The following is a 21,510-nucleotide window of genomic DNA, read 5'->3' as shown; positions in this document are numbered from 1 at the left end:
CAAGTGAAGCATAGGGTTTGATCCTCAGTACCACATAAATATCAATAAAATAGAGGTATTGTATCCATCTACAACTAAAAAAAATTTTAATTCAAAAGGTAAAAGAGGGCAAAATCTATGTCCTAGTTGCTCAGCTGTCTCCCCTATAATCAGTATCACCCAGATTCTTCCGAACATATTTTATATACAATCAAGTAAACATGGCTATATTTTTCCTTTTTATGTGGACGGTGTATGCTTCAGTACCTTGCTTTTTAATTTTTTTTTACTTAGCAACAGAGATTATTCCATTAACAAAGAAAGTTCTTATTCTTCCCCAACCCACAACTGTGTATGTAGCTTTCTACTAGTCTCTGTTGATGGGATGTGGGGTGAGCAGTAAAACTAAGGACAAACTGCCTTGAGTTCAAGTCTTACCAATTGTATAATTTTATCTTAGTTTAACCATCTGTAGAAGAGTGTCTATTTCATAAAGTTATTATAAGAATTATTTGGCTTTTCCTGATTTGCTTTCTACAGATTACACCTGAGTCTTCTTAACTGTGCAAAATGAATTATTTTCCTTGTCTATATAGGAAAGAAACAGAATTTCATCATACACTTATGAAATTATCACTCCCAAGCATTCTCTTTATTCACTTTGGACTCTTTCTTTGCCTCTGCATGAACAATGGCTTCAAGAATAAAAAGACTCATTTTTCTATATGCATTTTATAGAAGTTACTTTTTATGGTATTAACTTACACTTGTTATAAGATTCCAATACTTGCAAAATTATTGAGTAATATGTATTCTGAGAGTTCTCTAAGGTTAAGCTCATGTCATTAAAATTCTGTCACTAAAATGTTACATAAGGTAGGAAGCTTGCAAGTTTTTATTATACTTGGTCACCTACAATTGGTGCATTTAAACAAAAGAATGAATAATTTATCACTGGGCACTTTTTTTTAAGGAATATGGGTTTCATTCTAAATACACTGGGAAACCACTGGAGTTTTAATACACATTTGCTTTTTTTTGTACCAGGGATTGAACCCAGGGGCCTTAACCACTGAGCCACATCCCTAAGCCTTTTTAATATTTTATTTAGAGACAGGGTCTTGCCTAGTTGTTTAGGGCCTCACTAAGTTGCCAAGGCTCTCTTTGAATTCATCCTTCTGCCTCAGCATCCTGAGCCATGGCGATTACAGCCTGCACCACTGTGTCTGGCCATTTAATTTACTTTTTAAAAAAGGTTTGTGTTTTGGGTATAATGAGTAAAGTAACTAATCTCATCTAGCAAGTCTGACAAATGTGTGTGTGCATGCATCTGGTCCAAAATGCCATTTAGTACTGAATTTGAGAAACCTGCTCTAGGGAATAAAGGAGGCAAAAGTATAGACACTGGGAAATTTATATAAATAAATACAAATAAATAAAATGTAGCCACCACCTAGGTTAAAATATTAAACATTCTCAGCACCACAGGTTTTTTTTTTCATATGCACTTAATTTGAGATGCTGAATATTAATGTAATTTTGAAATTTGATACTGAGTGAATTTTTTAATGCATAAACCAGATAGTAGTAAATAATTGGCAAGAATGTTCTCTTTTCAGGTTTCCTCTAGAATCCCTAAGAACCTAGAACTTAGTTAACAGGTACTTACTAGTTTTAAGACTTCTATAAGAAAAGCAATCTATTGACTATTAATTTTTAAAATCTTATTTTTGTGATGCCAGGGATTGAACCCAGGACCTCACACATGCTAGGCAAGCACTCTACCTCTGAGCTACAGCCCCAACTTGTTGAATATTAAGCAACTAATTTGGCACTAAAAAATTCCCCAGAATCAAGTCTAATATTAATTCAACATCAAGTTTTGGAAAGTGTTGAAGAATTCCAATGAGTTTCTGTATATATACACAAAGCACCGAAGTCCAGATAAGAATGAGAAAATTTTTCAAATGCATTTGAATTTATTCTTACATCTTTAATCTGAGACTCAGAATTTTCTGGATATCACATACCAAAAAAGCTGCTTCAATTAAGGCCTGCAATTCTGACACAAATCAGAGCAATTTTTTCTTGTGTTGTTATTAATTTTGATTATTTTAAATTCAAACTTTCTAGGACCTTCCACACTATCCAAGGTTTTAAGCTGAATAAGCAGAAGTAAAAATTTTTTCTTCTTCCAGTTTGAGCCTCCAGATTACTAATGGCTGGCTGCCTGACACTGTTTTGCCTAGACAAAAAAAATGTAGGGAGAAAGGGGAGGATGTCATCAAGTTGCTGTAACACAGCTGTAGTAGAAAGAATGGGGTAGAGAAAACAAGATAGACTGACAACTGGTTTCTAGAAAACAAAAGATACAGCTGGACTTTTTTGCTCTGCTTTGGTAAACCTGAAAATTATACCCAATCCATGTCTATAGAGACAATCTATTCATTCGACAGACTAAAATCATTCATAAATTAGGCTGCAAATGCTGTCTTCAGGTTTAATACCATATAAATGGTCAAAACTAAAACTAAATGTTTTAAATCAGCTAAATACAGATGGTCAGCTATAGTCAGAATAATTCTGATTTTGCGAACATCGATATGAACTTAAAAAGACTTCCTTTCTGTGAATTTCCTTTTTCACTCCAATTACTATGTTCAACAAATTAACAGTAGCAGTAGCATTACAACTATAACTTCTAAACCTCCTGGCAATATGAAAGCAAGGTGGGTAGCTAACATTCAATGAGTATAGTATTTATGCACCAGAAATTGTACAAAGCACTTGACATAGGCCATCTTATTTATTTTCCTGAAAATTCCTAAAACAAGTAACCCCTGTCCTTTAATAAGATAAAAACGAATCTTATTTTTTAGTTTGCTAAATACTAAAAAGGTAAGAGCAAAGCAAAGTTAGAGTGTTGGTTTACATGCTCTGGTATTTACTAGTTTTAAGATTTCTACAAGACCATGATTTTTCCATATTTGAAAAGACTTAAAAACCACAGGTATTACTATTTCTGAACACTGATTATATGCCAGGCATTGTATCACCAGTTTTACAATTAATCACCATAATTTTTTTTTTTTATTGAGGTGAGTATTATCATTGTAGCTTCACACCGAGGATCAGAAGTTAAGTGATTTGAGAAGGACCTCTCAGCACAAAACAAGAAAGTGACGAAATAAAAATTTACATCCCTGGTCTGTCTCCTTGATAGTGAAACTCTACCAAAACAATATACTCTACTATGTCTTCCTTGGATTATTCTTTAAAAAACAAAATAACGAGGCTGGGTTGTACCTCAGTGGTAGAGTGCTTACCTAGCATGTAAGAGGCATTGGGTTTGATTCTCAGTACTGCACATAAATAAGTAAATAAACTAATGGTCCATCAACAACTAATAAAAATATCTTTTAAAGAATAATGAATAACAAAGCTAATGTAATTTCAATATTTGGACCCCATGAAGAATAATAAAATGAGCCAGGCTTTTGGCCTATTCCCTCAGTATTGATTTGTTCACTTGTAATCTGATTTTCTTAAGGTGCCTCCCACCTGGGATCCAATAACCAAATTTTTACTTGGCTCATTTCTAGTTCACCCTGCTGCTCAGATCTGTCTGCCTTTTCATGTCTCCTGATTGCCAGTCCCATTAGTTCTCTGTGTTTTATCAGGAAAACAAACAAAAAGCAAAAACAAAAAAAAACCACAACATGCTCCCCTTAGTTCATAAATCTCTAGGAGGCAGAGATCTTATTTGGGCTTAATTTTGCTGTACCAACTAATAAGAAATAGGAATCTGGAGGGATAGCTCAGGTGTAGAGTGTTTGCTTAGCATACACAAGGCCATGAGTTCAATCCCTAGCTCTAACACATGTACAGGTTAAAATCTTACATTCACTGTATAACTATGTCCACGCTCATAAGAGAAATGATGCACTATTCATAACAAACAAAAATGCCCAAATCCAACTTGAAATTCTATTTGGAATATCTCAAATTACAATTTACATTAGAAGATTTTAATCTAAGAGATATTCCAAGATCTGTCGATAGTACTAACAGAAAAGTTTTAGATTTCTCCGAAGTTCAGAAATTCTATTTTTGTATCAGTTTAAATAAGCTCTTCCAAACTTAATATCATTAACATTTTGGGTCAGATAACTATTGAGGAGGCTTTCCTGTGCATTGTGACAGCACCTTTGCCATCTACCCACTAATAGCCAGTAGCATTGCTTACCCTGCTCCCATTGGGAAGACCAAATATGTCTCAGACATTGTGAAATGACCCACTGGGGGTCAAAATCTCCTCAGTTAAGAACTACAAGTTTAATTTTATCTCATATATTAAAACCAGACACCAAGACTATAATACTTGACAATTAAGACCAGTACAAAGGCCTAATCCACACTTTTTTTTTTTTTTTTTGGTACTGAGTATTGAACCCAGAGGTACTTAACCACTGAGCCACATCCCCAGCAGCCCTTTTTCATATTTCACTTAGAGACAGGGTCTTGCTGAGTTTCTTAGGGTCTCGCTAAATTGCCGAGGCTGGCTTTGCTCACGATCCTCCTGCTTCAGCCTCCTGAGACTCTGGCATTACAGGCGTGCTCCACTGTGCTCGGTCTAATTCACATTCATATGTAAAATAAGGAAAAGGTCCACTGGTGTCCTGAGTGAGTAAATAACTTGAGATTTTAAAGTGTTTTAGAAGAACCTAGGGACTTTCTTTCTCCTCCTCGCTTTTCACACTCTTTCTTGTGTGCGCCCTTTCTCTTTCCCTTTCTTTTCCTCTCATTTTCTCTCTTACCCTGCAGGGAGACACTCTGCTTAATAAACTCCCTTATGTCCAAAAGAAAGAAAGAAAGAAGAACCTAGGAAGACAAACTAACTGACCATCTAAACTAGTGAGAGCAATTTGAGCATAACTAAGACACAGACACATGAAGTAGGATGGGAAAAAGTACTGGTGCTTATCAGCTCATTAATTTCTCTTCAGTGCTGACAACTATGAATTGTTTCATCAATGCAAATAATTACCAAAGATTATTTGCAGTATCCTTTTGTAGCAGTAAGAGCAGGTAAAATGTTATCCTTTACCAAACACTTGATTCAAGTAAGATATTTCTAAGGATAAGAGATGAGTAAGCACCAATCACAATGTATCATGGATGTTGGAAGACTTTCAAAGCTTCAAAAAAAAAAAAAAAAAAAAAAAAGGAAGTTAAGTTTTGGCTTATGCTAACAACAAAAACAAAAGAAACTCCACCCCACTCCACCCCTGGGATGTGTCATGAAACTGGATGAAATTCAAAGAGTGACCACTTTTGGTCAAGTTTTAAGCAAAGCTCAACTAAAAATTACCTGTTGGTTGAAGAGAGATTTTTCTTGGAAAATAAAATCTCTGTATATATTTTGTATTTTATCTTTGTTAGAATTTAACCCAATTTTTAACTTACTATAAGCCTACATCACCGTTCTCTATTTCTATAAGATTTTACTATACCCTCCCACTATACCAGGAAAACCAATTTCATTTTCCCCTTAAACACATGATACCTAATCTATACTTAGTTTTAGTTTTTGGTTTGACTGAACTCAGGGATGCTTCATCACTGAGCTACAACCCAGTTCTTTTTATTTTTTATTTTGAGTCAGGGTCTTGCCGAGGCTAGTCTCAAACTTGTAATCCTCCTTTCTCAGCCTCCTGAGTTGCTGGGATATCAGGCATGTGCCACTGTGCCTAGTGCATACTTATTTTAAAACTACTTTGAACATTTCCCCATGTTTTCCCCCATTTTGTTAATCTTTTTGTGAAATATATTTTTATATTATTTGACCAAATATTTGTTGAGGTCAATATTTTTCTTACTGATACATGAGCACTTTAAAGAATGAAGAAGACTTTTTTCTTTTTTTATGGTGGTGCTGGGTGTTGAATCCAGAGTCTTGCATATGCCAGGCAAGCACTCTACCACTGATAAATACCTCCAGTCCCATAGAATGAAGATATTAATCTTATATCTTATTTGGTTTTATGTTTACATGTTTATATTACAATTTTGAACAAGATCTACAAACTGTACTTTCCCCTTCTGTTTCTGTTTACTGATCTGAGAGTTTCCTACTATTCAGAAGTTTGATAGTTGATTCCATTTTATACTAATTTACCTCTGATTTGCATTTATGTACTTTTAATTAGTTTTCCTATCCCTCTTATGATACAAAAAGATCTTAAGCCTGGTGCAGTGGCAGACGCCTGTGATCCCAGCAATCTGGGAGGCTGAAATAAGAGGATCTCAAGTTCAAGGCCATCCTCAGCAATTTAACAAGGCCCTAGAACAAGACTCTGACTCAAAAAGAAAAAAAAAAAAAAAAAAGGCTGGGGATATGGCTCAGCAGTTGTTTAATCACCAGTACCAAAAAAGTATAATAAAATAAAATCTCACATAATCTATTCTTACCCCTTTGTAGTAGCACTACAGGTTCTTTTTGGCAGTTTAATGGAGGGAATGTATATATGAAGCAGGAACAGCTCAACTTCACTATTAGATATAATAGCCTGAGGGTATGGAAATACAAAAAAGCAAGCTTACTCACATTGTTGAACTTATTGTTCAACAATGGTAATTAACTGCCTAGTTAAATTAGGTGAACTCAAAATTATATGATTCTGAAGTCACATAAGCAATCACCATTAATCTAAAGAAATTTACCCTGATGAATGATACACTATAGTGTTCTAATAAAAACTATAGTTTCACACACATACAAGAAGAGTAGATCAATCACATAACTGATAAACCATTAACCTATTAATTTTCTGCACCAAGAAAAAGCATTAGTAGAGCTAATAGAAAATTATTAATTTATCTATACAAATCAAAAAATCAATTTGTCATCTATACTGTAATAAAACAGATTTTTGACATGTGTATATTTTACAAAGAACAAAACTGGAAGTTGACATATATTTAGCTGTTTAGTAACTTTCAGTCATTTTCTAGATCACCACTGATGAATTCTCTTATATTTTTCAACAGAGAGCACTCTCAAAGCACAGTGGCTACAGATTTGGAGATTTTTATTTTTTAGTTAGGAAACCACTGAGATCAGATTGATAGGCTAACATTTATGGTGTGATTACTATGTGCTAGGTCCTGCGCTAAGTATTTTAGAAACATTTAATACATATGTACATGTGCACACACACACACACACACGCACAACCATGAGATGAGTACTATTTTTAATATCAATATAAATATTCAGATAAGAAACCAAGGTATACAACTAGTAAACAGTAGAGATGAACCTCAATTTGACCAAAACCTCATGTTTTTAAGTATAACATCATGCTGCTTCATGTGAATTTTTTCCTTTTTTTTTTTTTTTTTTTTTTCTGGTACTGGGGATGAAACAGGGCACTTTACTACTGAGTACATCCCCACTCCTTTGTATTTTTTTATTTTGAGGGTCTCACTAAGTTGCTGAGCCTAGCCTGGAATTTGTAATCTTCCTGCTTCAGTCTCACAAGCTGCTGAGATTACAGGTGTGTGCCATAGTGCCTACCTTGAATTCCTTTCTTTATTCACCCAAGAAATAATTATTGAGCACTTACTGTGCCGTGTTATCTGGCTTCATAGAGCTTTGTGGTACATATATTCAAATAAAGTGATAATAAATAATCAGTGAGATTCGCTGGAGGTCTAAGCAGAGGATATGGTGGGGAAAAGTTATTTGAAGCAGAGGAACATGGGGCACAAAGGCCTAGTTAATGAGATAGCATGTGGCATGTTTGAAGGTTAAGAAAGTAATCTGGATCACAAACATGCCTTTGGGAATCATCAGCATACTTTGTAAGTAATCCTGCAATAACACTTTACATAAGCAATCACATATTTTTGTCACCTGCTCATAGTTAGCAACTACAGATGTCTGTCTAGTTTATTTCAGGGGAGCGAGGAAGGCAGAGATTACCATGAATTTCTTGAAAATCTAGGTCTAGCTTACATAGTACACAAGACTTTATTCATTTCACCATGAAAAAGAAAGTAGAGTCCACATTTGCATAAATGGATTGGTTTCTGCTTTCTCAGCCACCTTATTTTATTTATACTACAAGCTATCAGTAGGTAGCAGGTAGGCACTGTACCAGCAGTAAGGTTTATTTCCCTAGGTGGAGTACCCAGGAGATGATGGCAAAAGCAAAAAGGAAGGTTTTCCTAACTCAACAGTCTAGGAGTTTTTCTTATTTTGGGTCATTTTACCATCTTGAACCTTTCTTTCATGATCTACCTTATATTACAGTAATTTCACATTCACTCAACTTTTCTGGAGCATAAATCATTATGGGCAGGGAATCTGTCTTTCTTCCTGGGAGCTTCCATAGTATCTAGCACAGTGACTCAACAAAGTAAATGGACCATAAATATTTGTTCAACTGAAGATAACAGATAATGGTCCTAAGGTAAGGGATAACTGTATCATACTATTTACTTTCTGCAAACTGCCAATTAGAAAAAATGAAGTCACTAGAACAGGTTTTCTTTCTATCTAGGTTCGACTATCTTAATTAAACTTAATTAAATGATTAGATGTGGACCTCAATGAATTTTTAAATTACAAGATTATTATAATTATTACATTTTCAGCATGTAAAAAACAAATGCCAAGCTCATACAATAAAACATACAATTGAAACATTGGGAAAAAACCCTTCAGATTATTATTCATCTTGTCCTTAAGTATGATAATTTCCATTAGACTAATGGCTCTAAACTCTGGCTGAGTTAATCAAGCTTTATTCAGGCATGAGTAATGGTGCTATTGGCTGTGAGTACAAGTTAATTTATTCACTTACAAAAATATTATGAACAGAGGCCTGTAGGAACTGAACCTTTATTTCCACTAGGAGCAATGGTTCAATACTTGCTAATTCAGTATTTGCAGAGATTTTAGAGTATGACTACTATGAATAACAATAACTTAATGTATACAGAAATAAAACAGGTGGCAGACTAGATTTTGCTTTCTGATGTAGACCGCTGACCCCTACAGTAGGAAAACAGCTGAAAGAATAATTTTGCAATTATATAATAAAAAACCAGCAGCAGAGATAAAATAAAAGTATATAAAATACTCAATTCAAAAGAAGGTAGAAAAGAAAAAAGTCCTCAAGAACAGAAGGGACAAATATAAAACAAATAGCAAATTTTTTAATACACATGCTTCTTGACTTATGATTATATCCCAATAAATTCATCCGAAGTTAAAAACACTCTAAGTTAAAAATCATTTAATACACCTAGCTCAGCAACTCAGTACACTGTAGTGTTAGCTGTTTACCCTTGTGATTGCTTGGCTGACTGAGGGGGGGGAGGGGGGGCTGCAGCTGTCCAGCACTGCGAGAGTTCTGTACCATGTATAGGTAGCTAGGAAAATTCAAAGTAGTTTTTCTGAATGAGTACCATTTTCATATCATCATAAAGTTGAGAAATCCTAAATCAAACCATCATCAGCAAGGGACCATTTGTATATTTAAATGTATCTAGGGGCTGGGGAGATAGCTCAGTCAGGAGAGTGCTTGCCTTGTAAGCACAAGGCCCTGGGTTCGATCCCCAGTGCCCAAAAAAAAAAAAGATAAATGTATCTATACAGAAAACTGTTATTAAATCTAAGTGATAGAAACACTGAAAAAGTGGAAGTTGACAGACTGAACTTAAAAAGCATGACCAACTACATAAAGTCTATTAAAAAAAAATCTCATTTTACATATAGAAAGCACAGAGATTATATGTAAAGCATGAGAAAAAAATACCACAGTGCAAACACTAATTTTAAAAAAAGGTAGAAATGGTTATATTAATATCAAAGAAAACTTCAGAGTAAGGTATATTATAAGAGATAAAGAAGAACAGTTATATTAAAAAGAGGATCAATACATCAAAGGTTTTATAAATCCTAAATACATGTACAAATAAAATAGTGGTCTTTTTTTTTTTTTTTTTTAAATGAAGCAAGAGGCTGGATACGCCTGTAATCCCAGCAGCTCAGGAGGCTGAGGCAGGAAGTTTGTAAATTCAAAGCCATTCTCAGCAATTTAGCAAGACCCTAAGTAACTTACCAAGACCCTGTCTCAAAATGAAAAATAAAAAGGGCTGGGGATGTGGCTCAGTGGTTAAGTGATCCTGGGTTCAATCCCTGGTATCAAAAAAAAGAAAAAAAAATTGACAAATCTATAATTATTAGTTAGGAGATTTCAATTCTTCTTTCTCAATGAATTATAGAGCAAGTAGAAACAAAAGATACAGAATATTTGAACACTATCAACCAAATGAACTAACATTTATAGAAAATTCCACTCATTAAGAACAGAAGACATCTGCTCAAAAAATGCATATGTAACATTCAGAATGTAGTGTAGGGCAGAATTCTACAGTCTAAAACAAATCAAACAATTTAGGTGTCCACCGGGTTGAGGAAGTTTCCATCTGTTTTAATTCCTGAGTCTTGTGACCATGCTCTAGCCAAATTGTCTATTAAGCATTGTGCATTTGTAAAATGCCTTTCAGTTCAAGATACAGTAAAGTTAGTAGCCACAGAATATAATTCTCAAATTTACTTGTATGAAGCAAATGTGAAACATATGCATGGTCCATTAAAAATAAAATATACCAATTCATATAACCCATATATGGAGTTCATAATAAATAAAAAACATACTAGCTCATCTATGAAAGTTAAAGACATCTAAAAAAGATCCTTAAAAAATGGCATGATACAAACAAAAGTCAGTAGAATTAATTGGACATGACTTTCCTATGTTCATAGATGACTACACCACCAGTAAAGCTCCACATCATGCACAAACTCAAGAATGGAATCCTAGGGCTGGGGCTGGCTCAGTAGTAGAGTGCTTGTCTAGCATGTGTGGGGCACTGGGTTCAATCCTCAGCACCACATAAAAATAAATAAAGCCACTGTGTCCATACACAACTGAAAAAATATTTTAAAAAATGAATAGAATCCTAATTAGAGTAAGTTATACTCCACATATGTATAATATGGCAAAATACATCTACTCTCATGTATATCTAAAAAGAATAAATTTTTTAAAAAAACGGCATGATACAGAGGGCAGAATGTGGATAAATGGGAAAATAAAACCATTTTCAATATGTTGTCATATATTTAAAATTGATTTACCTAATTTTGAATGGAAAGGGAGTGCCTTTTTGGTAAGCCACCTCAATCATCTTGTCCCCTCAAACTCTGACTTTTTTCTCTAAAAGAAAATGAGATTTCTTATGTACCTCTGATGTTATAGATTCTCCTGCTTTCCAGAGACAAACAGAACAGCAGCATTTTAAAACTGGGGTAAGTGGTATTCTCAATCTATACTACAGGTTTCAAATTAAGTTCTGAAATTTCAGATTTTCAGCTCATAGTCTATTAGAACACTTCTAAAAATGCTTATAATCAGGATATAAATTACTGGTGGATCCATTATGTGTTAACTCATTGTCACATGTAAATAATTGATAGAGATGCATTAGAAACATTATTAATTAGAAAAACGATTGACATAAATAGCTGGCACAGTACCTTTTGATAAACAATGGAGCACACAAGATCCTTGACGGCAGATAAAGATAGTTCCTGGGCTTCAATGGTAACACTCTCCCGTGTGAGACCAATCTGCAGCAGAAATGAAACTGTATGCACAGAGCCTCTAGAGTTGGTGAGTGATGGTGCACTGAAGCTTCCATTAGAGATTCGGGCAGAGAGTCCCGTCTGAGGACTTGAACACGGAGAAGGAGTTGGAAGCGCAGCAGGAATAGTTGCAGATAACACAGATTTCTGGGCTGATGGAGGAGAATTATTTGCAGACATCTGCCTTTCTTTAATCTTTAAAAAATAGTTGTCAATTCTTTTTAAATGGTTATGAAAAGGTCTGCAAAATAATAGCAGTAAAAAAAACTGCTCTTTTGGATTTAGATGAAATCTTCTTTATTTCCTCTATTAAGCCACTCATACCGATGATGACAAATTCTATGACTGTGAGTTGAATGCATAAATAGTCCTACTTCTCTTAATATCAGTTCTATCAAAAACAGTCTTGTTTTTAGGACCACAATCAAGGATTTGTACAGGATTTCACATTACTGAGTAATCTTCATGAGCATACAATTGACAATGCTTATTTGCTAAACATCTTCACCTATATTATCTGTTTTTGTCTCTCACTTTTCATTTCAGAAAATATATACTGAATCAAAATTGTTTATCTGTCAAGATGAAATCCTTCTGGTTTAAAAAACCATTTTAGATTAATTTATTCAATATTTATCCTTTGGTTTATTGATCTGATAAGACACTTTCTCAAATCACCCTCTCAAATGTTCTCATTTTCATTGGGGGGGGGTAAACTTTTCTATGATGAAGTAAAAAGCTTTTAAAAATAGTACATGCATATTTCATTTGATGAATGGATCCATGGAGAAAAGTTGATGCTTTCTGAAATGCTGTCAGCCTAGAAGGAATTTTTGAAAAAGTTTTTTTTAATATTTTATATTCATTTGACATTATCTTGAAAATATATATATTCTTACACTTTTTAAAAATAATTTTTGGTTGTATGTTCATATTTCACAATGAGTAGCCATTTTTTACTACAGGTATAATTTCAGAGACAGCCTCCTACTTTAAAAAATATCCCTGGCACTGCTAACACCTGAAACTTAAGAAGTACTCTAAAAAAGCATTCAGGATTTTAAATTGATGAAGTTCTAACACTTTTATCCTACAATTACAACTGGGTTATGACAAGAGGAGAAACAGAAGGGACAACCCCCCCCCCCAAAAAAAAAAAAAAGTAAAACTGACATCGATAGATGTAAAATACATACTACCCAGTTATACAAAAGATGTATAACAATTTTCTAATATAAGTAAGTTGAGTATTCTTCTTTTTATATATTAGAAGTCTAATCCTGCCAAAATATGACTCCTCACTTGCTTTGTTGACAAATTCCTTTCAGAAGGCTAAGGGACCAGGATTGTTACATGGCCAACAAAGGCATACATACAAACAACAGGAACACAGGATAAAATGATCTCATCATGAGAGATTCTAATAGGAGGAAAGACAACACTAGATACAATTAAATATGTATCATAGTTTTTAGGAAAACAGTTCAGAAATTTAAAAAAAGATTGTTATGACTCTACATGGCTAAGTAAAATGGCTTCTAAGAGAAGGACCCTTTTAAATTTCATCTATGTACCCATAAACAATTCTAATGATAAAAAAGTGAGGCATCCAGTGTGGATGTAGAGTCATGCTACAGAGTAGTTAATGGGTTAAATTAGGATGAACATGACGGAAAAATAAAAACATGCAGATATAGTACTAGAAATGAAAGTTCAGAAAAAAGTGAAACCAGAAAAAATGTTGAAAGTATTCACAGCTATTCAAATAATTATTTCATACTCATACTGTACAGTACCTAATAGTTTATAAACATTTCACATACTGTATCTCACAATACCTCTTTGAAAGTTGACAGAGAAATATCATTTTTGCAGATGAGAAAATATCATTTTTGCACAGGGCAATAAAACAACTTGCCTAGTGTCACATAGCTATGAAGAGGTAGAATGGAAAATAGAATGCAGGTTACATATTTTCTTACCTAGTGTTGTCTCCACAATCACATACTATCTCTCAACAAGAACAAGGAACTAAGAATCACTGCTCAGGGAGGATGTTGCTAAGGTTGAGAGATCACACAGAATTGCTCAACTTGTATTTTGCTTTTCTTTTCCAACTGTTTTAAAGGATTAAGAACTGAAACCTGAGTCCCTTGAATAAGAGACTAAAAAAGTTCATGAAAGTTCAAGCCTCTGGGCCCAAATGCAGTCCACTCCATACAGATAAAGTAATGATCAAGGGTAATCACAAAGCTGACTCTTGACAATCTTGGAGAAGGATCTCAGAATGAGAGACAGGGTCAAAATCCAGAGGTGGGTAGAGATGCTTCAAATACTGGGGGCCAGAGAGCAGATAAGCAAATTTCAAAAATTAGATATATAAAGTTATAACTTCTTAACCGAATCCTAGAATAGATTATGAAGCATGGTTTGTGAATAACCAGAGAATACAACAGTCACTAGATGTCAGCCTGAATTTGAACAGAAAAAGTAATGCCAAGTCCACTGCATTTACAACTTGAAAAAGAATGACTATTAAAGCTTCTTAGATGGAGGAAAAAACAGCTTACATTCACTGAACTCTTACTATCTGCTGGACACTGTTCTAAGCACTATAAATGTATTACCTTATTTAATCCTTACAACCCATTTTATAGTTGAGAAAAGAGAAGTTCAGAGATTGAAGTATTTGCCCAAGATCAGACAATTAAGAAAGTGGGCTGGGGGTAAGCATGGTCTGACAAAAAATAGTATTCAAGATGGTTTTCTATGCTATCTTTGTAAATATGTTGTCTGAGTGTGAGCTGGATATTAGTGTCACTGGGTAAATGTGCTGCTCTGTCAACTTACATAAGTCTTTAGGGAAGGGCCTTGGAATTCTGTTCTTAGCCTTACTTTGCTTTTCATTATGTATGTGAATGGACACAGATGACATGCTTATACAATCTTCAGATTGAACAAATTCAGGAGAAATAGACTACAATAAGAGTGAAACTTAATAAGGATAAATGTAAAGCTTTGCATTTAATTTCAGATATTTAAATGTGCATCAGAAAAAGGGAAATGTTGAGTTGAAAGTTGTTCACATAAGACAGGATTATGAACCCAAGAGTTTATTATGAGCTGTTAATATAAAGGGTGACTAAAAGAGCTAATGCAAAACTAAATTCCCTGGACACCAAAGAACCCATCAGCATCAATTTGTATACTATAATGTTTATTTTTATGGGCCACATTTCTAGACCTACAGAGATTTAGGGTTGGAAAAAACTGCATCCAGATAAAGGGGAACGCAAAGGCATCTGATAAACATGTGCTTAACAAAACCAAACAGACTAAGTGGCCTTCAAATATTTGAAGAGGTAGTAATAGAGGAACTGGTTTTATTCAGTATTATTTCAGAGAGCAGAACTGAAGATGACAATACTACTTACTTCTGTGGCAGATTGTAAGAACTGAGTTCCTGCCCATAAAGTACCTATAACCAATACATAGCTTACAGTAAGTGCTCAAACTGGTTAGTAAATCTGAGCAATTTGCATGATAATTACAAAAAAAAAAAAAAAAATCCAGCAATTAAGGCCAGGCACAATGGCGTATGCCTATAATCCCAGTGGCTTGGGAGGCTAAGGCAAGCAGATAACAAGTTTAAAGCCAGCCTCAGCAATTTAGTGAGGCCCTAAGCAACTTAGTAAGACCCTGTCTCAAAATAAAAAAATAAAAAGGGCTGGGGATGTGGCTCAGTGGTTCAGCGACCCTGAGTTCAATCCCTGGTACAAAAAAATAAAAACAAATCAAAAAACAAACTCCTATACCTTACGCTAAACTCTGCAAGTGAGATACAGATACTTCATTAAATCCCTGCAAAATCCTTGGGAGATTTAACTCCTTTACAGAAAAGGAACCAGAGTTTCAGAGAAGTTGCTGATTGTCCACAACTACAGAGTTTATAAGTGATGGAACTCCAATTTGAACTAAAATTTTCTGGACTCCAAATACCTTTTCTAATATTTCATTTCACATCCATAGCCCAGCAATGGAACAGGTTGTCTTAAGAGGAAATGAACTCCATAATATGTCTAACTCAATAGTTATAAAAAGCTGACCTATCACAATACAGTAGAATACCGATGAACACTATATGCAAATCAACCTCTTCAAAATATAATCACTGTTAATAATAAATTATTTTGATGAATATTTTTCCACTAAATTTCTATTTTATTATAAAATTAATATTAACCAAATAGCAGTAATTAATAATACAATTAGCTAATTTACCTAATAGAACTAATGATGACTATTCATAATCAATTACATATAATTTTGTATAAAGGTGATTTTTTTAAAGTTGCAGTATGAACACTAAGAAACCAAGAAGCTGTCATATTAGCTTTTGCCCACTCATCCGGTTTCCCTCTCCTTGCTTACTTTATCGAACTTTGATTTGCTCTGCAAGACGCAACAAGATGTAGGAAGCAAAATGTCAATACAAAGTATCAGGAAAAACAAAACAAAACAAAACAAAACAAAACTAACAATTCTAATTTATACAAACCCTGGTATGTTACTCTGTCCTTATGTTTCAAGTAGAAGGCTGAAATAGTACCTCTCATTAATTTATAAACTGTATATCAATGAGCTATATTCTTTCTGAAAGCTATGAGAGGTCTAAACAAAGATAATATTGTCTCATTGGCAAGAATTTTTTATGAGGAACATCTCAAGTATTCTTTTGGGGAGCTGTTACATGTTGTGTTTAATTGAGTTTACATCACCTGTCACCTGTCATTGTTGAATGGAATAAAAACATAGAATATTAAAGGCATCATGAGCCCAATCTGCCAAACTATTATAGACAAGGTGAAACAAGGGTCCTGGAGGTTAAGGGACTTGGTTGAGGGTTACCTCATGATATAATACAAGTTGATCTACCTTCTTCCCCTCAAAGTCACCTTTCCTGCAACACATTATTTCTTAACAAAGTATCTACTTAAGAGAAGCTCTAAAAGTAGCATTTTCATTCAACAAATTCTCACTGAGTAAGCAATATTTACCAGACTGCTATGAGAGACACTGGCATTAAATAGCAGTGACGGAAACAGACAAGGCCAGTGCTCTCTCAGGAACTCACAGATTTTAAACAAACATTTGCATAAATAGCTAGACAATTACAAACTATGAGAAGTGATATGACCAAGCATACTAAGGGAACTTAATTTCAGTTGAGATCTCAAGGAAGGTCCCTTTAAGGAAATGATATTTAAGCTAGGACCATTAGATACATAGCAATCAGGAAGGAAGAGAGGTGAGAGGATGGTAAGAAGAAAAAACATAGGTAGTTATTAAATATTTCAAAAGATAGCTCATTATTTAGCATAGCCAGCATTCTTTTTGTACTCAATAAAGGCTAAAGAGGTAAAACGCTTTTCCGATTTGGAATAGTATTTACCATGACTCCCACCCAGCAAACGGTTGTCCAGGTTCAATTTAGTTTTGTGTGCTACGGATGCTAATAAAGTGGCAGGTTGTGTCTCCTCATCACCCCTATGTTATTATGTGCATGTGCTCTTTTAGCATGTAAAAAAGCATTTGATCTTTTTCAATGCAACACTGACTAGTGTGCCGAAGTCAATTCCCATGTTTTGCCTTGCTTTGCACTTATTTAATAGTGCTGATGTGGTTTTTATATTGTATATTGTGTAAAAACTCAAGTTATCTGCTGATTTTCAAAAATCCTATTCTGTAGCAATACACTAATACATTTTCAAAAGCATGACTATTACTTTAGATTTTACTCAACTAAATTGTTTCCTCTAAAATTCTGCTTATCTGTACCAGTGGCATTTGAATCTCAGCCTCTTCATTGTCAGGCAGAGCACTGAGAGGGCATACCACCTGTGCTCTCTGCTCAGGCACTGAAAATTATATCCAGTAATACGATTATAGACAGACAGTCTTGCAATGCAAAGCGAATCTATGCTGAGCTTCAAATATCTTCATCTTTGCACCAGTGGTATACTAAGAAATCTGATTGGCTAATAGCCAATTTCTCACATGCCACCATCATAAACTAAGCACCCAAGTGGAGAAGACTTTTTTCCTACACTGAAATTAAAACATCTCCTAAGTACCTACCTCAGTTTTTTTCAAGACAACTGCTCCAAAAAGGTATGCATATATAACAAGTTCAATTTAAATTACATAACCGGAGGGACTCAAAATATAATCAGCACAGATTATGATTACTGAATCAAATTCAAAATTTTACTAGCAAATAATTTCCTCTTGTTCTGTACAGTTACTTTAAAATGAGCAATTAATTTCACTATGGTTAATATTTTTGTCAATTTTAGAATGCCTTTTTTAAAAAGTACCAAAATGTCCCTTAAGAAAAGTACATTTAAATGATCACCGATTCATTTTTTCCTGTATGTGGAGTTTTCAATTCTTATGTAATTTTTAAAATTTAACATTCCAAAGTTCATTATGTTCTTTTTGTGTGTGTGGCAGTGTTTAAATTAAAAAAAAATACACAAAACAGAAAAAAAAAAAAGTCTATTTTAAAGAGGTCATCTGATGAAACCTAAAGCTTATAAAATGTGTACACTAAAAACCAACTACTATCTGGAATACTTAAAAAATTAATTTTAAGATATACAGCATTCAACATTCTTGAATCTGAGTAATCCTGAAATGGGAACGGTTTTACAGCTAGCTTCTTAAAGGGAATACTAGAAGCTCATCTGCTCAGGTCCACCTCATTTATATTATGACCTTATGGGAACCGAAGCTACCATAAAGATTTTGTGACACATTTTTAACTACTTTTACTAAAACATGCAACTTCTTCCTTCCAGCTGAATTGTCATACTTGACTTCACCCCCGGTTCTAATATGGGAAGAGGAAAGTAAAACGGAACTTTATGGAAGTTTTCTGCAGCAAATCCATAGGTATTCCCTGTCCTTACTGCATTAAAACTTTAAGCTTGACCTAAGCAAAAGCAAAATCGCTAAAAATACAAGAACCACAACGTTAAGAACAAAGTACAAGCATCTTAATAGTAATAACATTTTCTAGAATACAAATTAACGCATTTTAAAAGTTTTCATTTCATTTGTGGCTAAAGCTCATAAATTTAGGCCATGTCCTGCAGTAGTAGTAGTTCAGGGTGTAACTTATCCTTCCTAATCAAAGATGACACCGATAGTCTCATTTCCTGTGGGGATGGGTGTGGCTGAAGAGACAGTTACGTCCAGGCCATCAATCTGTGTGTGGAAAAGTCTGCAGGTTGCCTGTCGCTTTATATTCGTGCCTGCAGACGGCAAGGCCTATGCTTCTGGTTGCGACGACTTGAAACAAAATAACAAGCAATCAAATAGTATGTGGTCATTTTCATTGTTCAAAGGAGCGGTCGAACTCTTCAGTGTATCATCTTAAGAAAACCCTCCCGGCGCCGAGAACAACTCGGAGCAACGCGGCAACTTGCAAACCTTTAGGCAATCAGGAAACCGGGGCGGGGGGACTCTCCGAGCACCATCTACTCACCCCTTTCAGACGGTACAGCGTAAAGTGATGAAAGGAAACGAAAAGCCTCGTGCAAAATTCCGCACTGTGAGTGGCGTCGGCAACTAGTTTCGGGACCCCGGGAACAGATGGACCCCGAGGGGCCGGGAGCGGCGGTCACCCGCGAGAGCGAATCCAAGTTGGCCTCCGCGCGGACGCCGGAACTTGGCCCCATCTGGCGGCCGCGCCGGCGCCCCCGGTCCCGCGGCCGCCCGCCGCCCCAACTTCCCGCCCAGCCCCGCGGCCGCCGCCCAGCCCCGGCGGGGTCCAGGTCCCGCCGCCGCCGCGTGCGGGTGGGGGAGGGGCGCCGCCGCCTCAGCCCGACGGGCCGGGAGAACAAAGCGGCGGCGGCGGCGCGAACTTTTTCGGTGACTGCTCCGCACTCCCTGAGGCCACTACTTACAGAGGCGGGCTCCGCCCGTCGTGAGAAACTCCGCGCCCGCCAGCGTCTGGGTCCCGGACCAGGCGCCAGCCAGGCTTCACGCGCCTCGCAGGATCCCGCCCGCCGCCGGCGCCCCTTCCTCCCCCTCCCGTCCCGTCCTGAGGCCGGAGGGCGGGGGGCCGGGGCGCGCGGGGCGGGGGCGCGCGGCCGGCGCGGCGCCTGCCGGGAGCTGTAGTTCCCCCGCGGCCCCGACCGGTGGTGGCCGCGCGGGAGGTCGTGCGCTCTCAGCGCGCGCGGCCGAGGGGCAGCGGCGGCGCTGGGTGCGCGGGGTCCCGGCGGCTCTGCCAGCGCCGAGCCGCGGAGCGGCGGCGCTGCCCCAGACGCGACCCCGAGTGTGTCCAGATCCGCGCTGCGCTTGAACCCCATCGTTTCTACTGACATGCCTTTTTCTCTTTTGCTCTCCGCTCCAAGGAAGACGATGGCGGCAAGAGGTGGCAGTTTGAAGGTGGGACTTCAAGGTGTCCAGAGCAAGCAGAAGGTTCCACCCTAAGTCACCGTCCTACTGCCCCCACATTCGCCTCCTGACCTCCAGGTGCCGCCTGACTTGGCGGCCCCGACACTCCGCACGGAGACACGGCCAAGCCCTCCACCTGGGGCACCGTAAATTGGGAAGGCTACTTCCACCGTTTTTGTGTTTGCTCCTTGTCCATCTTCACCCTCGAGTGTGACCCCTAACACCCAAGTAAAGTGCAGTCGAAAATCACCGAACCTAGGCTTTCCTACACGCAGGGAAGCAAGGGTGACAGCGAGGGCGAGTGGGGCCGGGGTGAGAGTCGCATAGGATCTAGCGGGAAGAGATGTTAAATTGTAGATATACGTGGGAGAAAGGCCAGAGCGGCTAATGGTCATTATCACAAAAAGACATAGTTCTCCTCTGTCAACAGTTTATCCCAAAAAGTACTTACACAAAATAAATGGAAACAATGGAGGGGTTACCGTCAACAATCCCCGTTCAGAGGTCAAGAGGGCAGCTTTTGAAAATGGAAAGAAATTTAACCTGAGTGGCCCCTATTCTTTCTTTCTGGGGGCAGGGGGGAGTACTGGGGATTGAACCCAGGGTCGCTTAACTACTGAGCCACGCCCTCAGCCTCTTTTTACATTTTATTTAGAGACAGGGTCTTGCTTAGTTGCTCAGGGCCTCACTCTGTTGCTGAGGCTGACTTTGAAACTCGTGAAACACCTCCCAGCCTCCCAAGCTGGGATTACAGGCGTGCAACACCGCGGCCAACTGGGTCCCTACTTTTGATACTATATCACAATCTTAATGAATATTCCTGAATTTGAAGTTAAGAAATGGGATTTTGTTATTGTTGTCGTTGTGCTGTTTCTGCTGTTCTGGGGATTGAACCCAGGGCCTCACACAGGCCGAGCACGGACTTTAGGACTTTATCACTAACTACATTTCCAGACCCCCACCATGGGAATTTTTAAATAAGTTCTATTAAAGATGGGACAAGTAAAATTGTATATGACCCTGATCTACTCCAAAGCTATTTTTAAAAAGGTGTTTCTGACAGTCTCAGGAATTGTAAACTGATGGTGTCCAGTAGCATCTAAACTCAATCTGATTATATTTTTGAACTTATTCTTAGTTTACCATATTTTTGCTTTCACTCATTTATCTTTTTTTTTTTTTTTAAAGAACATCTTTGCCTAACTTTGTCCTTTTTTCCCTTCCACTTCCCAAAGGTTTGGTCCAGCCCCAAGTATCCTCTTAGCAAGATTCCCAAGACCTCATTGGAGCAATTTGTAGCCAGTCTCATCTCATTGTTGACTTAATTTTCTGTTGTGGTCCTTAAA

The 21,510-nt window shown here is 36.8% G+C and overlaps 1 protein-coding gene across 3 annotated transcripts in view; it reads right to left on the bottom strand.

The window, feature by feature from the left end:
* The window catches only part of PRKD3 (protein kinase D3), a 73,422-nt gene extending 53,594 nt beyond the window's left edge, over positions 1-19,828 (bottom strand). Inside the window, exons 1-2 of one of the 3 annotated variants that reach the window (XM_079111060.1) lie at positions 19,672-19,828; positions 11,594-12,521 (exon numbers count right to left, since the gene is read on the bottom strand). In XM_079111060.1, coding sequence (XP_078967186.1) covers positions 11,594-11,881 — 288 coding nt within the window. In that variant the 5' untranslated portion in view covers positions 11,882-12,521; positions 19,672-19,828. Of the gene's footprint in view, positions 1-11,593; positions 12,522-13,683; positions 14,055-19,250; positions 19,465-19,671 lie in introns of those variants that run through there. The other 2 variants (XM_079111061.1, XM_079111062.1) reach the window with 2 other exon arrangements.
* Positions 19,829-21,510: the final 1,682 nt, after the last annotated feature.

This window comes from Sciurus vulgaris (assembly GCF_902686455.1).
Source record: "Sciurus vulgaris genome assembly, chromosome: 14".
NCBI classification, from domain to species: domain Eukaryota; kingdom Metazoa; phylum Chordata; class Mammalia; order Rodentia; family Sciuridae; genus Sciurus; species Sciurus vulgaris.
The sequence above is the reverse complement of the archived record's forward strand: the minus strand, read 5'-3'. Positions and strand labels throughout refer to the sequence as shown.